This window comes from Lepidochelys kempii, chromosome 16 (genome assembly GCF_965140265.1).
Source record: "Lepidochelys kempii isolate rLepKem1 chromosome 16, rLepKem1.hap2, whole genome shotgun sequence".
Classification (NCBI taxonomy): Eukaryota; Metazoa; Chordata; order Testudines; family Cheloniidae; genus Lepidochelys; species Lepidochelys kempii.
The window spans coordinates 19,417,754-19,437,454 of NC_133271.1; the positions used below are offsets into that span (position 1 = coordinate 19,417,754).

Here is a 19,701-nt window from a genome sequence, read left to right on the forward strand (position 1 = left end):
TTTGCCTGGCTTGAAACAATGGATACAGTTCTCCCTTCAGAAAGCCTTCTTGTGTAATACACAGCCACAGGACAATTGACTCCGCCCAAGAGTAGCTTTCAGACCACTGGATTGCTTTAACTGAGCAACCTTATCCCAACACAGACTCCTCTTTCACACAAGGATGGGTTGGGAATGACTTTCACTTTCTCATTCCTGACTTGAACTAACAGGGAGAACAGGCAGAGATGCACCAGACTACAACACTGTACCTACCATTAACGTTGTCAATCTTCCAAGGATGAAGAGGCTGTACCTGGCTCGGGTAATTGTAACATTCAGACGCTGAAGACTTGCCAGAAACCTAAATAATGAAACAAAATTAAGTTGCTGTACTATTTCTTCCAACACACTTAACTGAACTTTAGTTCTTATTTTTAAGAAGTGACAATTGCGGAAATAAAAAAAAAAGCTAACTACAAAGAAGGTGGGTTTTCCTCCATCCCTTGTTCCCACTACAGCAGCCAGCCCTCCCCTAAACAAGGTACTTTGGTTGTTACCCAGGCTCCCTTTGCCATCTTCAATCCCCTGTAGAGAATCTCTCTCCCCCCAGCTTCTACTGCTGCTGCTTCCCTTCTCAATGATATCTCCAGTCCCTCCTGGTAGCCACTACTTCTTTCATCTTAAAACAGTCTCCAAAGTCTTCCTATTCCCTCTGCCACTTCCCTTCCCTGCATAGACTCACAGATGGAAGAGATCAAAATTTATTTCTCCTGTCAAGACTTTGAGCTTCCTTTTGACTTGAACTGAAATAGATTGATAATATTTGGTATGATTAACATGAAAACGTTCTATTTAATATTTCAGCACTGTGCTTGAATATTTTATTTATTTTAAGGTCACCTGCAAAGGAGAAACACACTGTTGGTGCCGTTTTTGCTTTGTCATGGTTTTTGAGACCTGACATTATTGTTCCTTGACAAAAAAGTTTTCACATTGGAAATATTAGATCTTGTCTACCCTATTTTTGCCAGAGGACTCTACAGATAACAGAATTATAGGTTTCAGAGTAGCAGCCGTGTTAGTCTGTATTCGCAAAAAGAAAAGGAGTACTTGTGGCACCTTAGAGACTAACAAATTTGAGCATAAGCTTTCGTGAACTACAGCATCCGAAGAAGTGAGCTGTAGCTCACGTAAGCTTATGCTCAAATAAATTTGTTAGAATTACAGGTTTTATTCATTGTTTAAAGTTCAATTTTTGTTAGCACCTACTTAATTCAAACTCCTGATGAACCTTGTGGAAAAAAGCTCTGTTAAAGACTATAACGCTACCACTCCTCCTCCAATGAGGATTGAGAAAGCTCCCAACTCCAGAGCCTACTCTACACAAAGAATTTTGCAAAAACAAGTCTCGTCACGGCTGACACCAATTTAGTCAAACAGGTCCCACAGCAATACCTGGTGTTACCAGCATGTTAATGAACCCTATTCTTCAGCAGTTTCACACATACGATAGTAAAAACATTGCAACCCAGAGAACGGCCTATGTTAGGGCTCCCACCAGGGGAATTTCTGAGGTAAAATTCCCTAGTGTAGACACCATGCGGTTCTCCAGCTAAAAAATGGGAAGGCACAGCTTGATATTCCTGATAGTTTTAAGGTAAAAAAAATCTACAGGGGTCCCTTCTCCCCCCACTGAAATACCCTTTCAGTGTCACTTCTTGGACAGGGTTTTGCTCCCTTTGTAGGTCACTTTTTCAGTGAATTCACTGCTGGACTGGTTACCCTGAAGAGCAAAGCCCCTCTGCTCACTACACAATAATCTATAGCACAGGCAGCGGTGGTGCAAATTTCCTGTAACACCTTGCCAAGGTGGTTGGACCCTGCTTTGAAGAGACCACAGTGATTAATACTTCGTGCCTGCCTACATGAACAATTAGACTGCAGCAAGCTGGGGTGTGACTCTACACCACACCAGCCAGCCGTGGCCTGTCCACATACACCCTTGGTGATCCATGTTAACAGTTTGTTAGAGCGCTTTCAGCTAGTCCCATTTCAAAGAAGGATAGATCAAAGCGGTCTAATGAACTGTTAATGTATGTCAGCAGCATCCCCAGGGACAGTTAGACTGTAGCAGGCTAGCGCAGGGTAGAGCGGTCTAACTGTTCATGTAGACAAGCCCTTAGAACTTAAAGAGCATCTTATTGCCAAAGCAATGTACAAATAAAGCCTGAACAGCTGGGTGAGCTTTTAACCTTTATAAAGGGGCAAACTGAAGCAAAGAGGGTAACAGCCAGCCAGTAACAGCACCAGAATTACACCTGGCTCCCATTCCCAAACAATCATCTAGATTAGGGATTTCTGAATCATATTTATAAACCACTTTCCTGTTTAGCAATACTTTGGCACTGGAAGTGCTATATAAATAAGTCACTTTCATTCATAATCATGAATAATTTTTTTTTTTTTAAAGAAAGGAAGATCAGCATATCAACAAAGTTACAATACACAGCCATATGAATATAATTTGTAAGATTGCACAGCAGAGCTAATAGCATGAAGATAGATACCTGGGTAACTAATGGCTGTGTATCATCTCTGTCCAAACTAAACAGACAATTAAAATGGCAAACCAAAGGATGCACGCAATTTAATCTGTGCTCAGTGCAGATTATTATAATACTTGGCATTGGGAGACTCAGGTTTAATTCCCTGCTCCACTATAGACTCTGTGTGAGAACCTGGACAAATCACTTAGCCCCACACTGTGCTTCAGTTTCCTGTTCTACAACGAGGATAATACTGCCCTACCTCACATGGGCGCTAAGAGAAGAAATACAGTAAATATTTTGAAGTGCTTGGAAATCTACTGAAGAAAAGAATTACATAAGAGTTAGGTATTTCTATAGCACCCCCTGTCCAGACCACTTTTAGGAGATCAGTGGGGAGGGGTGACCATTAGAATGCTTAATTTGGCAGAGATGAAAAACACCAGACAGATATCTCCTTGATGTTCTCTTACTGACATTCTGCAGAGAACACATGTAAATAAAGTCTCTCTAGGTGTGTGCAGACTTCAAGTCACCAATACTCCCCCTTTTTTTTTTAAAAAAAGGGCAAGACATACCCAATTGACCCTTGTGTGCTGTTCGCTCTTACACACGTCACTATAATGCAGTCTTTCTGTCGACCCTGGAACCCGTCAACTGTGTCTACTTCTCCCGCTCTAGGAAAGAGGAATTTTGAGCTGTTTAAAATTTTCATCTTTGGATTTTAACCAAGTGCTTATCCCAATAACCTAAGCACTTTTATGAAAGGTTAACCTCTTAACATAATCCATGCTGTAAATTAAACTATTTCTTTAAAAAAAAAAAAAAAAGATACAGTGCATGACCCTCCTTTCTGAAAACATTCACTTTCTTTTTCAGACGCCAAGATTATGCCAGAATGTGGTTCAGATTCACTGTAGTTCAGGAATCATTTGAAGTGTGCTCTTTTATCACCTTTATTCTGAACAGTTGTATAAATCAGATCACATAAAGAGATCCAAACTAGAGAATGGTACCCAAGGACCTCACTAGCACTATGAAGAGAAAAAGCTTTGAATGCTGCTCTATGCTTGTAATTGCTTAACCAGTTGCAGCCAATTGTCAGTACTTTTTCTCAGCACAAAAAAATTTTAACGATTACAGTTTCTAACCTACTGCAATATTTGACAGAGGAAATGCAAAAGGAAATCTTCCATCCAAAGGATTTCATCCCAGGTAGAACATATAGGGTATTTTTACCTGCCCCTGCCAAACTCTCTGTCCAGTTCTTGTTGAATCATCTTTTTCTGTGCACTGTAAGGGGTGATTATTCCTATGTGACGAAAACCAATATCATTCTTTTTTTCTTTAATCAATTTCATTATTTCCATCACCAGCTTTACTTCCTGGGGATTAGCAAAAGAGCTGAACAAGATAAAGAGGAAGAAAAACAACATCAAAACCATTTACATACTGTTAAACTCACTACTTTAGCACAGCTCATGTGCTAGGATTTACTGTGCCTCTTCATGCTTTATCCTTTTGAGATCTCTGGATGAAAGATGCTGCAAAGCACTTATAAGCCACCGCCAAGCTAGGGCTGACATACACCAGTGACATACACCATTCACAGTTTGTTCTCCTGTGAAAGGCTCTGTTATTGGTCCCATGTGAGCTCTAATGCCTGGGGAAATTATAGAGGAGGGGAGCAAGTGTGTCTTGTGACAGCAGACCCTTAGAATTCAGCAGGGAGAAGCAAGTCAGTGAGGTCATAGGGGTCTGGAGAAATGGTGCTAGAGTTAGCAGTGTGAAATGGCAGCTAGTGGGACACCAAACCAGGCTGCAAGGGATTAAATTCCACACAGTCACAAAATGAACACTTATTTATATTTGCACCCACGCATCACAGCAATGTAGGGCTGGAAGGGGCCTCAAGAAATCAACAAGTACAGCCCCCTGCACTGTGGCAGGACCAAGTAAACCTAGACCAACCTGACAGGGGTTTGTCCAACCTGTTTTTAAAAACCTCCAGTGATGGGGATTCCACAGCCTCTCTTGGAAGCCTATTCCAATGTATGTACCCTTGTAGTTAGAAAGTTTTCCCTAATATCTAACCTACTTTTCCCTTGCTGCAGATTAAGCCCATTACTTCTTGTCCTCCTGTCAATGGATATGGAGAACAATTGATCACCGTCCTCTTTATAACAGCCCTTAACATATCTGAAGACTTACCAGTCACCTTTTCTCAAGACTAAACACACCCAGTTTTTGTAATCTTTCCTAAGAGGTCAGTTTTTCTAAACCTTACATCATATCATTTTAGTTGCTCTCCTCTGGACTCTCTATTTTAGGAAAGATTTGGACAAACTGGAGAGAGCCCAGAATTGGGAACACTACTCCAGCTGAGGCCTCACCAGGGTCAAGCAGAATGGGACAATTACCACCTAATGCCTTACATACAACACTCTTATTAATACACCCCAGAATGATATTAGTCCTTTTTTGCAGCTGCACCACACTGTTGACTCTCATTCAGTTTTTGATTCATTATAGCTCCCAGATGCTTTTCAGCAGTTCTACCACCTAGCCAATTACTCCCCATTTGGTAGTTGTGCATTTGATTTTTCCTTCCCAAGTGAAGTACTTTACACTTGTCTTTACTGAATTTCATCTTGTTGAATTCAGACCAATTCTTCAATTTGTCAAGGTCATTTTGAATTATAATCCTGCCCTCCAAATTCCTTGTACCCCTCACAGCATGGTGTCATCTGCAAATTTTATAAGCATACTTTCACTCCATTATCCAAGTCATTAATAACTATATTGAATAGTACCAGATGCATGACTGACCCCTACAAGACCCCATTAGGTACGTCCTCCCAGTTTGGCAGCAAACCATTGATAAGTCTTTCAACCAGTTGTGCACCCATCTTATAGTAATTCCATGTAGACCACATTTCACTAGTGTGCTTATGAGAATTTCATGTGGGACTGTGTCAAATGCCTTACTAAAAATCAAGATCTCTCACATCTACTGCTTCTCCCCATCCAGTAGACGAGTAACCCCGTCAAAGAAGGAAATTAGGGTGGTTTGGCTTTGCTTTTTCCTTTTGACAAATCCATGTTGGTTATTTCTTATAACCCTATTATCTCTAGGTGCTTACAAATTGATTGTTTAATAATTTGTTCCAGTATCTTGCCAGGTATCAAAGTTAAGCTGACTGGTCTATAATTCTCCAGGTCCTCTTTGTTCCCCTTTTCAAAGATAAATATTATGTTTGACTTTCTCTAGTCCTCTGGGACCTCACTCCTCCTCCAGGAGTTATTAAAGATAACTGATAACAGTTCCAAGACTGTTTCAGCTAGGCCCTTAAGTGCCCAAGGATGAATTTCATCATGCCCTGACGACTTGAATATATCCTACTTATCTAAATAAATAGTCTTTAACCTGTTCTTTCCCTATTTTGGGTAGAATTCCTTCACCCCTTGATGTTAATATTACTTGTGTTGAGTATCTGGTTGCCATTAACCTTTTTAGAGATGACTGATGCAAAATAGGCATTACACATTTCAGCTTTCCTGATGTCATCGTTATTAGCTCTCCTTCCCCGATAAGTAGAGGACCTATACTTTTCTTCATCTTTCTCTTGCTCCTAATGTATTTAAAGATTTCTGATTTTGTTCCTATACGCTTGTGCTATTCTTTTGTACTTCCTCCTTTGCAATTAGTCAACATTTCCACTTTTTGTAAGATTTCTTTTTGATATTCAGGTCATTAAAGAGCTCCTGATGGAGCCACACTATTCTTCCTATCTTTCCTTCACATTGAGATTGTTAGCAGTTGTGTCTTCAATATTGTCTCCCTGAGAAACTGCCAGCTCTCCTGAACTCTTTTCCCCTTACATTTTCTTCCCATGGGACCTTACCTACCAGTTCTGAGTTTGTTCTCTGAGAACAATACAAAACAGTTGAGATAGCAGTCTGAATACGGGAATGAAGAAAGCATGAGGAGCAAGACATAGCAGAGAAAGTCCAAACAGTCAGTGCTACATGTATTGTGTGCTTTTTTATTTAGAAGACAGCAGGACTTTAAATTGAAAGTGGGTTGGGATTTCTCTTTGAACGTTGTTTCCTCGACCAATGTAGTAGAGCCATTTGATGGTCAGACACTACCACTCACTCTCTGGAACTAAGTATTTGTGACAATAGTGCTTTGAACCATACTCAGACAGATTCAGCACAAACCATGGTGGAAGAACTAAGTGCCAGCAAACTTTATGTGGAGCAACTGGAGCCATTCAAAGGTAACCATGGATTGACCTTGGACAGCCATGGAAAGCCCTGGAGATTAGCAGAGAAAAGAAGAAAGGGCAGGTGACCTTGACTAAAAACACCACTACATTTAAAGACTTGTGAAACACTACCCTGCACCCACAGAAAGGTAAGTGGGTCCCAAACTGGATATGAAAAGAGTTAGAAGGAAAAAAAACCTGACAAAGTTAATGACACTCATTCCAGATAGTAAACAGGCTGTTCACAGGGTCTCTGGTTCACTACAAGATAACTACATCAGGAAGGATAGCCCTGACTCTACTCAGATATACAATCACTTACACCCAAGCCCTTTTATAAAGACAAGATAATATATTTACATCAGAGACATGCCAAACTCGTGCCCTGAGCAACAATGTTCTCCCACTACTGAATGTCAACATCAGGTCTTTAGTTCAGAATGGAGCTTTGGCTACGTTCCATGTATGAAAAATCATTCTGCAGTTAATTATACCAGCAGATTTAGATTTTGGTGGAAAGGAGAATAGAGAACTTACTCATTATTCCGTTTCTCGTGGCCATCTGCTACATCAAAGACCAGGTATGGCTGGAATAGCCAATCTGAAGAACATCTGTTCTCTTCTGTTGCTCTGTAAATAATTGTAATTATCACCATTGCAACCATCAAGAGTTATGAGAATTGATACATCACTTATTTACGACAGGTAAAAAAACTCAGGAGACTTTCAGCTTCTCTTCTAGATTCCATAATTCCTTATGCCATCAATGTATACCAAGGCAAGAAACCGAGCTCTTGGTGATAGAGAATTAGCCCAGTCTTTGAGATTATGATCTAGTTAATTCATGAGCCCAAGACAACAGCTGGAAGAAGGCTATGGGAGTTTCCACGCCAGTTATGCAAACATCTGTTTCCCTCTTTTGGAAAGAAATCCTACGGGCAAAGGAGTACACTGATTGATATGTGGGGAAATAACTAAGTGCTGTTAAGTTTTTGCTGGAATACCCCTACTAACAAAACAAACAGAATGCGACCCACCTGTCAGTCTTTAAAGTCCTGCCATAAATGTAATTGGATGGGAAGAGGCAGATGTCAGGATGCATCCTATATTGTACAGTCAGCTGTAAAACGGGCAGCTTCCCTGTAACATTCTGCTCCATCTGTTCCTCCAGGTGTTTGTGCAGGCGAGCCATCATAGACTGATCATAGCCATACTCTTGAGCTTTCTGCCAGAGGCAAAACACAGGACTGACTTTTGTGGTGTTAGGTGCATCATAAGAAATCCAATATGGGCTTAAACTTGCAGCTTTGTACATTCGTTTTCACACCTTTAACTCACCAACAAGACACTGAGTTTGAGAGCGTTACAGATATTTATATTTTAGTTTTCACAATTTGTATTTGTCAGTAAATCTGCACCTTCATTTCAGCAGAATTTTACTGGCATTAACCAGTCAGAAGCTTTATAGTTAGTGGATCTTTTGGAAAAAAAAATGAGGTTATATTTCTTATTAATCTATCCAATAAGAAAAGTTTCCAACATGCAGTTTCAGAGGTAAAAAAGCAATGTGCGGTATGAATTACATTCAATGTTTCCCCTTTCTTGGCTCATACAGATAGGAATATAGAGCCCAACCTCCAGTCCGAGCTACAATGTCCACACTGATATTTTTAGCAAGCTAGCGTGAGCCCCACTTGGGTGAGTTTCTCTACCTGTGTCAGGAGGCTCACTCCCAGCTGCAGTGAAGACATACCCTAAGTGACTTACTTGACCAACATCACACAGAAAGTCTGTGGCACAGCAGGGCATTGAACCTGATCACCTGAGTCCCAGGCTAGTGCCCTGACCACTGGACCATCCTTTTCCCCCTTGTATTTTATATGTTCAAATTGTCCCATCTAGCCTTGATTACATACTTTTATGCAGTCTGTGCTACTAGACATTATTGTCCTTTCACTATTTCCATTATACAACTCCGTTACCAAAGGTACAAATACAATCTGCTTACCATAGATATTACAGTAGGAGGCAGCTGCTTGGGATCTCCAACAAGGACAAGTTTACTACAGCGATGAGTCAATGGAATCAGAGTTTCAACCTCACATGACTGCCCTGCCTTTCATATACACAAGCAGGAATAAATGAAGTAGGAGTTGTAAGCCAAAAAGAGGAAACATAAGTGTTACATTTCCTAAAACGTACTCAGAATAACCCAACACATTCATTTTTCAAAGTTAAAAAAAACAAAAGAAGGAATATTGCTTTGCTTAAGAAATCTGAGCAAAGACGACTAAAATAAATTGCTCTCAATATGAAATTACATGCAAAGCAAATATTCCTTGCTCTCTAAACAGAAACATTTATAACCCATCAATCTGGAAAGTTTCCACCACTTTTTTTTTGCTGTGCTCACCTTCAGAGATTCATGTCCCATGTGGATCCCTCTCCTTCTAAGAAACAGTATTTCTGCAGTATTTCTGTGGTTTGGGAGGCCATCCTGGCCAGAGCAACCTGCTGCTCCCCAGCCCATGAGCATCCCCTTCTTGGGATACGCAGGAAGCCAGGTCCCCACCCCTGAGACTCCCAAAATCACTCACAGGCTACAGGCTCCCTTGGCTCTGGTGCAATTCCAAGCACACATGCATGGGCAGGCAAGAACTACCCCCCAAGGGGACACATGCACTTCAGCCTCTGGAGAGGTGAGTGAGCTGGAATGCTCTTTCCCGCCCGCACATCTCCTGCAAAGGGAGGGGCCACACTCCCTTAGTCCAACCTTCCTCCTCGTTCTTAGAGCCTCACGGCAGCAGGTGAGCCAAAAGACTCAGGTAGTGAGAGGAATATTTTGAAGAAACAAGACAAAATTCAGAACCAGTCAGGTCCTTGTGCCCCCACACAGCGACACACCCCATAGTTTGAAAACCAATGGTTTAGATTAATTCAGATTAATCTCCCACCTGAGTAACAGATACATGATAGAAGTAATGAACTTTGACGCTGTTCTCGTCTTTCATGGGTCTGGGATCTCCCAGACTTTGCTAAATCGTAGAACATGGACTCAGATGGTTGCTATTTATAACTAGGACAAAAAAGGCCTATCTACAAAGGCCTCAGGCCCCTGGCTGACAAACAGTGTGTGTAGCCTTATCGTGTTCTGCCTTAAGCAGAAGAGAACATAGTTTGGGGATTATGGTCTGGCTCTGGCACTGAGGAGAGCCTATCATCAGAAGCCACAAAGCAGTGTTGAGGAAAGACTGCAACAAAAAACGTTAGCTTTATAATGGATGTTTCTCCATCCTTCCAAATATCATGCTGCAGCTGTTGCCATCGATACTAAACTGCTTATAGTTACTAATAGCTTTGCTGACCTCATCCACAATGACACAGCTGAAAGGGTCAAGTCCTTGCCGGCGAAAAGCAGACTCCAGCAGAAAGCCTCCGCTTGTGCTCAATGTGCAACAGATGATGTGGGACTCCAAGATGATGCTAGCCTGCACTTCCTGAGGGCGCCCTCCAACCTTTGGGTACAAGGGCAAGACTCTTAATATCGTGCTTCTTTTAGATGGATTTAAAATTTTCTTAATCATCTGTTTTGACTTGTGATAACAGCATCTACCAGTTTGGCCAATTCAAACAGCTAAACATATGGTTACACTAAAGTCAGCTCCTTTGGAGGCATATTAGCTCATACCAAAAGAAACTGAACATGAAACAAATATTTTTAGTCTGCCTGACTAAGGTTTTGCTCTCACTAACTCCCAAACACAACAATATCTCTATGTAGTTTACAAGACATTGCTGTACAGGATGTAAACTTCATTGAAAGTGTACTTTTATGTCTGTATGTATGCAATCCAGACTTTACAATTGTTGTATTAGAATTAGTTCACCATCACCACATTCCTTAACTCCTTAGGACAAAGTAGGGAGTCATGAACAGCCTATATCCGTTACAGATCCAGCTTTCATGATACCTTGGATAGCTGCCTGTAGTTTGGCCCTATTTTCTGTTTTTGGCAAAAGAGCTCAGCATCAGAGTGTGTTTCTACCTCTAAGAGCATATCAAATTACTTTACATAACCTCATCATTCTCCATAAGCCAAGTAATTCCCCCAATTCCTGTGTGCTGACTTGCTTAAAAACATTTAAGTGTATTTCAGCCAGATGTTTAGGAGTAGGATGGTGAAGGGAAGGAGTCCTGAGGGAAAGTTCATATATAATAGATGTCTCCCCTAGAGTCTGTTGCTCCTAACAATGCTCAAGTGGGTAGATTGTTCATTATTTTAAATTCACCCTAAACTAATGATGTTACATTTTTAACACACTTCCCATCTGTTTCTTTGTAAAATCCTGCCAGCAGAATGTACCTGGATTTTCACTCAAGTTTTATTTAGTTACTTTTAAATCCTCCCAGCAACCTCAAAACCAAGAACCATCTATTTTGTAAGAGATGAAAAAATGATGCATCTATACAAATTAACTAAGTTTGTTTTAAAGAGTTGCCCTGAGGAAAGATTCCTACCTGCCTCAGCTGAGAAGTGAGTTGTTGCCGCTCTCTTGAAAGTCTGGCAATTTCCTCATCTAACTTTTGACTCTGAAAGAAAGATATGAACTGGAATATTCGTATCAAGAGTAATTAACAATGCACATTTCCTTTGTTCTCCTATGGCCTCAAGGTTTTCTATACATCTAAACATGTTCAACTTACAGCCTTTTAATATCTAAGTGTACCTGTATATGCAGACCACAGTTTCTTAGAAAAGATACACAACTGTGAGCTGTTGACAACATAAGATATTCAGATTCCTAAACACACTACACTGGCTTGTCTCCATGAAGCTAAGCACTGTAATTTACTATCAAGTAGCTGCAACACACAGGTATGCCAAGTGTTTAAAGCAAAAATTGAGGGGAGACTTATAAGTGAAGTAAAGTATAACAATCAGTCATAAAAATGTTTCTTGTCTGACTGCTTGATATGTAAAGAGACAAGGTGGGTGATGGAATATCTTTTATTGGACCAGTTTCTGTTGGAGAGAGAGACACGATTTCAAGCTTACATGCAGCTCTTCTTGAAGTCTGGGAAAGTTAATCAGTGTCACAGCTGAATAAAAAGTGGAACTGATTGTTTAGCATAACAACACTGCTTGATATGTATCCAATTCCAGGGTTAAAGGTAAAAAAAACCTAAGCTTAAAAACACACAAGAAAATGAATTCATGAAAGATTTTAAGTGCCAATTACAGTGAGCAAGAAGGGACTATTCCCTCTAGCTGACCACAAAGTAAATGAAGGATCCTGCAAACTGCCTTAGAGAGTTCCAGGTGTGTACATTGCCTTATCTAGAACTTTGACACAGCTAAATGACAGAGACAAATGCCTCTATGGTAGAAGGCTATTAATTCCTGGCTTATTTTAACAGTATTGGTCAAGTGCCATGTGTTTGGAGGGATGAAAGAAAACGTTGCTTCCCATCACAATTGAGAAAGGTATATTCGGTTTAGAAAGAAGAACTCTTGTGGATTGAGCCTCCACGGAAATGAAGATGTATGAAAAAAACTACAAAGCAAAATTAAACTACCCTCTGCCTCTTATCACATCTATCCATGGCACGCTGCCGAGAGAGACTGTCCAGCTGGCGATCTAGAGCTTCCTTTTTCCTGTGAATATCCTGGTCACGGCCAGGTTGTCCCCTGTCTATGAAAATAAAATGAGGAGGAAATTAAAAGGAGAAATTTAAATGTTACAGACCAATTTTTTTTTTTTTAAAAAAAACTATGTGACTAGCACCACCTAAGAATGAAAGGACTGGCGCCCAGTTTACTTGACATTGTTTATATTCCTTTTACTTCCTGCATTTCTCACCTTGGACAACGAAAATCAATGAAGTCAGTATCCTTTCTATTTATTAACCAGGCTTTTAAATGCCACAGTGTCTAGATTTCAAATGTTACTGAAGCGTTTGTTTAAATACAAACGTTCTCAGTAGATTTTTATTTGCGGGAAAAATCTACTGGCCTTATAAAAGCTGTTTACTTTTTAAAAAAAAATACAAAATTTAAGTTTTAGGCCAAATCTATATTGACAGTGTCCCCCTTTTTAGGCCCGTAGAGAAAACAAGTTCCTTATAAAAGCACTGTGGCATAATATAGGCTGTTCTATAAATACCTGCCTTCATGAAGTTTCTCCTTTGTGTCCAGTGGAACTGAGCACATCCCATAACCAGTCTCAAGACCATATTCTTATAAAGGAAACTAAAGTAATCATCTTTGCATGTTACTTACTCATCCTGTGGCTAACTTGGCTGTCCAGGCTGAATCTCAGGACATCAGTGCTTATTGACTTTTCTGGACCGAGTCGCACTAAGTTTATATCTCCACAATTTCCTGTATATAAACCACAGTTTCAGATCACAGATTCAAGATAGGAGCTAGTTATGCTAGACTTCATTATCTACAATATTTCTCATTTAAAAAGGGCATTTTCTGATGCACATTTACATATCTGCTATGAGATCACAGTCAGAAATGCAGGCACATGAATATGGAGTAAACATCAGCTATATGGAAGAATCCCTGAGAGCTTCAGTGAAGCCATGTTTAAAAAACAGTGCATGCAGTTCTGACAGCAGTATTTTGCCTTTGTACTGGAATATTCCCTGCTAGTAATTCACTTTTCCTAACACTGACCCACCAAAGTAGAGAGCAATCCCTCCCTTTGCTTAGACATTGTCAATTTCACACAAGCACAAACAGTGAGAGAAAATAGAACCACAAAGTGAACCGACTCCAGAATATATTGCAAAAACATTTTACCCTGACCTTTAATGGCAACTCAAACTGATAAGAGCTGGAAATTCCAATAGTTTCAGTATAAAGATGGAAATCGTCCATCCAAGCCTTTGAGCCATATTGAGAAAAAAGTGTATTAATACTTTAACACAAAAAGAGGAAAAGGGTCAATGACAGTGATTTCAAGCTGCAAAGTTTTGTAAGTGCTTGCTATTAAAGCAATATAGTCACTGACAAACAAGTTATACCATGCACATTCTAGAGAAACATATGAAAGCAATCAATAGGGAATGTGAGGTCATACTGATTATGTTCTTCTGTGGGGAGAACGTATCTTACTCTTATCTGTATAGCACTGTAATTGTACACATGCTTTATGAATAAGTGATGATATGAAGCAATTGCATCCTGGTTAAACAGTTCCTTTTTCTCCTTCAATGTTACCCATTTTATATATGGAGATAAACTTGCACACCCAAAGGATTTTTTCTGTCTTGGCATTTTTCTTTGAATTCCAAGATTATCTTTTTCATGAGTTCATCAACAGCAGCATTGGATGGTGCACAAACCAGAACACGGTTTCGCTTGATCTTGGCATTCAAGTTTTGAGCTGGATTCTCATTCCCAGACCTCTGCAGGTTAATAAACAAGACATCAAAACCAGCAGTCTAGTCCAGATTTTTAATTTCAAAAGTTAGACAGTACACTCCTCTCAAACAGGATATGGTTAATCTGGAAGACTGCTTTACTGGGACCTCTCTCAAGGAACCACCCAATCTTAACAGTGACTTCTGCTTAAACTGCAAAGTATTGGCATGAATTCTATTTAATGGAGATACATTTGGCTAATGTATAGGGAGTTAACATGAAAACTAACAGGTGTGATGATTTTACTGTGACAGATGACTCAGGTTTCTTACCTTGCTAACTATGCAGCAGCTAGGCAAAGTAGATTTATGCATTTTGTTTTTCAAGCATTGCTGGAATTAATAACTTTTTTTTCCAAAATGCATGTGGTGTTTCAATACCAGAGTCACAGCTAGTAGCCAATTAAATTCACAGCCTCTTATTCAGTACCAAACAAATAAAAGTGAATGAGTTATATTCTCTAGTAGTTACTACAATAAATACTTTAAGAATGATTACATTTAGTTCATGTTGCCAACTACTTCATTTCACTGCTTCTCTTGGGTGAGCAAAGGTGGAATGCCTGACGGAATATGTAACCATATTCACCTACCTCTGTCAGAATACGGTACAGGAGTCCAACAATAGTTTTTGATTTCCCTGTCCCAGGTGGCCCATGGATCAGGCAGATTCTGGGAAGTCTTGGATGCTCCTTCACCATAGCATAAGCAGTTTCAATAGCCTTCTTCTGATCTGCATTGTAGTCTCTCATGTAGGAAGTCTAAAGGGAAAAAAATAATGTTCTGTTAACTGAAGTCATCAATAAAAGTTTCTGTGCTTTCAGTTTGTGTTTCTTGTCGTGCCCTCAGTTTGAAGAGCTTATAGAGTGCACACACTTCTGAGACTGAGTTTTCTCTCTGCACAGCACACCCCTGACCTGAAGGCTGCTACTGAGAGGATTTTAGGTCTCCCATGCCTTCTTTTAGTTTTCTTTTAGTTTCTACCACCACCCCCTCAACTCCTAAGCAGATATTTCTCCACTAAACAGCGGACGGGAGTGCTTCTTGATTAAAACAGATATCAATACAGTGCCATAAATCAAAACAAAAAAGAGGCATCTGAACATATGTTCAGCCCCTTATCTAGGCACAAAGTTCATCAACTCCATGGAGTTTGGCACTCAAAGATGCTTTTGAACCTGGCTCAGCTGCCCAATACTACGTTCAGTGAGCACCCAAATACTGGGATGGCTTTTCTAACAATTTAGCAAAATTGGTAAAATAATTTGCTCACTTGTCATCCCTCACCACCATTTACTACTTAGTTACAGGACTTACAGTGCTCTCTGAAGTTACATTCAAATCCCTGGGACAGAAGTCAGTGTAACTTGGATTTATGATGGGTTTAGCCAGAGGACTCCTGCTCAACAGTAGCAGACCTTTGAACCTTCGTTGCGTGGTCACTAGAGAGCTGACCACTACACATTTCACTGGCTGATTTATGTAGTATGACAAATTGCCTCGAGTTTGGACAGAAAGGTGACAGACAACATGCTGCTCATTTTGCCCTGTTAAAAGAAAGAGCATCATGGTAAAGCAACCATATATTTTATTCTTCTTACATTAACGTTTCAAGTTTGATGGTTACATTTCTTTTCAAATACAAATTTTACTACTCCTGCAACTCTTCACTCCAACACATCTTAGTGCATTGCAGCCTGATTCTGGAAGATGTTAAACATTTTCCAGCTGAAATTGTTAGGACACTCAGTATCTTACAGGACGGGGCCCAAAGAGTACACACAGCACTTATTCACTGTCAGTCTTTACTTGGACAGAATACCAAGGCTTTAACCAACTGTAGCAGTGCAGTCACCCCGCTCCAGTCAGAAAGGGGTTAAAAGCATCCAGGAGAGGCTGGTTGGGTAGTCAGCCACAGGTGTGGTTGCACCCAATTAGGGCACTGCTGGCCCTGAAAAGAGGGCAGGCTGGGAGAGTGAGAGAGACTCTTGCTCCAGCTGGGGAGAAGAGAGAACCAGGTTGCCTAGGAGAGCAAGCAGGGGTACCTTGGACAGAGCAGTACTGGGAAAGGGCAGGCTGAGCTGGGGGGCTCTGGCCTGGTGACCTCACAGGTTGAGGCCTTGCAGCAAAGGCCTGAGGAGATACTAGGGCTGCAGGGAGGCAGCCAGGCCAAAAAAAGGCAGTAGGTTCAACCCCCTTGCCAATGATGAGCGGCCATTTCAGACTGCAGTTTTCCCCTGAGAGAATGGGTTAGATGATGACTGGCAGGAGCCACTGAGGCAAGGTGGGTATAGGGGGTTGGGTTCCCCTGGGTGGGGAGAGCCAGAATGTGGAGGCACTGCCATAAGGCAGCACCCCAAAGAAAGGGGCACCAGGGTCCGGAAGGGACACGGGGCCAGAGGTGGTGGAGACAACAGGGCAGGTAACAAAGGGCGAGAAACCGGCCAGAGGAGGTGCTCCTGAGCTGGATGAGCTCATTCCTGGACAACCAGCCTGAGGAGCCGTGCCAGTGACTGCACGCCCTGCTACACCAACTTTATATAAAAATGTTATACACCCATTACAGCAGATCTCCACTTCTAGTTTACCACACGACACGCTGAAGAGACTTACAACTAGGTCCAAGAAACAATGTCTAGGTCAGCTACATGGGAGGCACATGAGGATTAGACTCTTGGTCTATTACTTCCCAGGAGTAAGTAAGTGCATTCAACTTGTGTGGGAAATAAGTGTATAACATAACTAAACAGAAACCTTTTCAGCCAGCTAAGGAACAGTGTGGTATAAAGGGAGTGTTATAACAGGGTGTTATAAAGGGAGTCCGATTTTTATCAGGGTCGCAGCAACACATGACTCTGAGGGAGGGTGAATATAAAAATCATAAACAGCATTTCAAAAGAGAGGGGGAAATTGCCACTTAATTATATGGCCCACTTTTGCTGAGAAAGGATTTGATTCCTGGGGTCTCCATAAATTTTTTAAAATAGAAAAAGATGGTACCCGTAAAAGGTTTGTTGACACTTCAGCTAGACCAAGAAAGATTTTGAGGCTTGCCTGAGAGCAAGGCTCCCATGATGTTTCACAGGGAAGATGAAGCTAACTTTACAGAGTGGAATTTTACTGAGCAGTAACCCTTAGAATATTTTGAAAATGGTTGTCGGAGATATTTTATCAATGTACTACCTGCAAGACACAAAACAAATAAACGTCTAAAATAAGGGCTTAAAAAATGACTAACCAATAGATGTGGAGACAGTTCAAAAGTTGCAATGTTATGGGGAATCTTGGAAAGACCTTAAGATAACAAGTTTGTACCAAAAAGAGGAAATACATAAGGACCAGAATGATACATGATAACGGTAAAAATAATTGCCCTTAAAAATCAGGAGGAAGTAGAGTATCTGCAGACTGAATGCATGCTGTCAGGGAAATATAGGGAAAAGTCTTTCACAGCTGTTGGTAACTATTTCTCTCAGTGTATGTGCTGTGTTTACTAAGCATTAATAAATCCAATCAAGCTAACTTATCCGAGGTTTGTTATTATTAAACTAACTCAGACTCAAGAGAACCCCTCTCACTAAACATAATCACAGTTTTTAAATTATTATTGGTTATTGATTAGACGAATTGTTAATTCTTGATTAATTAAATAGTACTTTGGAAAGTCTAAATTAAGGGACAGGCCCAAATAAAGGTAACATTTTAATTTTGGAACAACAAGGATCAAATACTAACAGTGGCACTGTTATAACCTTTACAAGCCATATTGGCTGGAGAGTAAAAGGGTTCTCAAATTTATATTTAGATGATCAGACAATAGATTTGTTGCAGAAACTCTTGCTAAGCTCGCCATTGGAGACAAACACTAAAGAAGAAATAATAAATACAAATAAAATAAGTTAAAAATGTACCAATTAGAATGGATTTAGAGAAATATGACTTTGGAGGGAATAAAAAGATATGGTGTCATCATGCAAAAAGAACCAGCTCCCATCCTAGTGGATTATACTATAATATCTCTCAACGACTTTTACTTACTCGTTTCACGGAGTGATGCACGGGAGAAGCGGGTCACAAAACCAACATGATACATTAGATGGCTCTCCATCTCACTTTCTTCTGTAAAGGTGTTTTGTTTTTCAGGCACCACCAAAAAGATCAAGTCGTCATCCTTTGGATGAAGCTGTTTTGCCAGATCACTTTCCCGAATGCATGCTACCGGGAACAATGTAAAAATTAACATGGGCACAGCCAGCCGTATTTGGGTAACCACTGAACTATTCATTTATTGCAGGCACTTCTGAAATATGCATCTAATTTTTAAAATGGTTAAAAGTTACAAAAATGCAGACTTTACAGTGTGTGACCTGCCCAAGGCTCAAGGAATCTATGCAAGAAGCAGGATTATAACTCAAGAGTACCTGGTTACCAATCTTGGACTCAGATCAGACACATGAAACCAAATAAGCCGAAAAGCTACTTCATTCCCATCTCCTTTTCCAGGAAATTTGTCATCAAACAATTCTAAATGGGTCAGATCTGATATATTAAAATATTTAGAAAACAGCTTGGCATAGTGAGCAATTTTGAAGCATGAATTCCTTGCATGGGGTACTTTTCACCAACATGTATTTTGTACCTTTTTTCAAACAAACAATGGAAAAGTCTTATAAATCTGGGCATTCTGGATGTCACATGCAAACTGCTCCTATATAATGAGGAGTAATAGTTGTGCCATATCCGACTGGCACAGTGTTTTCTCTAGATTGGCAATAAAGTACATTTCTGTTTATGCATTTATACCAAGGTCATCACTGTATTTGTAACTAGGCCTCAGGTTCGACCTGTAACCACAACATAAATTTGAGCATCTCCTACACCTATTTCTACTACTCAGTTTTAATTCATTAATTCAATTCATTGTATTTTTGCCTATTTCCCCAGAAAACTGGGTGTTTTCATAAATACTCACCTGTAAAATCTGCTCGATTCAAGTCAGCGCAGAAATTTTGTAAGTGCAAATGATAACAATTTTTCTCTCTTGTTTTCTGGTTTTCTATCCATTCCTGTGCAACCTGCATGTAATAAAAGTGGAAGTTATATGAAAATATTTTAGGAGGTTGTTTTTCATAAGGATAAATTACGTTCTAAAATTACACCATGATTTGTCATGACTAGTGAAGAGCACCAGTACTGAAGCGAACTGGCAGAAATGAAGCGAAACCGATGGTACTGTTGCAGGTCAAGATATAAGGTGACCTTCAAAATGGAACAACATTCAATATTTGTGCAAGAAAGAAGCCTGAAAGGGTTTTTCTTACCAGTCTGCTCCAAAAACAGTTTTTCTGTTAGTTTTTTTACTGTCAAGTCTTATCTGCCCTGTTTCTGCTGAAGGACTTTTGGGGGGATGCAAAGGTGGAGCTTGAAAGCACTCTCAGACGCTAATTGAAGGGACAAGGTGAGTGAG

General features: G+C 40.3%; 2 protein-coding genes across 7 annotated transcripts in view; one reads left to right on the forward strand and one right to left on the reverse strand.

Moving 5' to 3' along the window:
• GFI1B (growth factor independent 1B transcriptional repressor) overlaps positions 1-19,701 on the forward strand; it is a 528,565-nt gene that overhangs the window by 20,961 nt on the left and 487,903 nt on the right. The gene's annotated exons all lie outside the window — the stretch shown is intronic.
• SETX (senataxin) overlaps positions 1-19,701 on the reverse strand; it is a 49,300-nt gene that overhangs the window by 6,398 nt on the left and 23,201 nt on the right. For 4 of the 6 annotated variants that reach the window (XR_012155212.1, XM_073313820.1, XM_073313816.1 and 1 more), the window contains 15 exons: positions 19,207-19,309; positions 18,273-18,449; positions 15,552-15,781; positions 14,828-14,995; positions 14,063-14,219; positions 13,081-13,182; positions 12,378-12,493; positions 11,319-11,390; positions 10,165-10,314; positions 8,808-8,915; positions 7,837-8,024; positions 7,337-7,429; positions 3,768-3,932; positions 3,107-3,205; positions 256-343 (listed from right to left, as the gene is read on the reverse strand). Coding sequence is in view for 5 of the 6 variants with exons in the window: in XM_073313820.1 (XP_073169921.1) it covers positions 256-343; positions 3,107-3,205; positions 3,768-3,932; positions 7,337-7,429; positions 7,837-8,024; positions 8,808-8,915; positions 10,165-10,314; positions 11,319-11,390; positions 12,378-12,493; positions 13,081-13,182; positions 14,063-14,219; positions 14,828-14,995; positions 15,552-15,781; positions 18,273-18,449; positions 19,207-19,309 (2,016 nt within the window). In the remaining variant the exon portion in view is untranslated. The remainder of the gene's footprint in view (positions 1-255; positions 344-3,106; positions 3,206-3,767; positions 3,933-7,336; positions 7,430-7,836; positions 8,025-8,807; positions 8,916-10,164; positions 10,315-11,318; positions 11,391-12,377; positions 12,494-13,080; positions 13,183-14,062; positions 14,220-14,827; positions 14,996-15,551; positions 15,782-18,272; positions 18,450-19,206; positions 19,310-19,701) is intronic. The other 2 variants (XM_073313819.1, XM_073313818.1) reach the window with 2 other exon arrangements.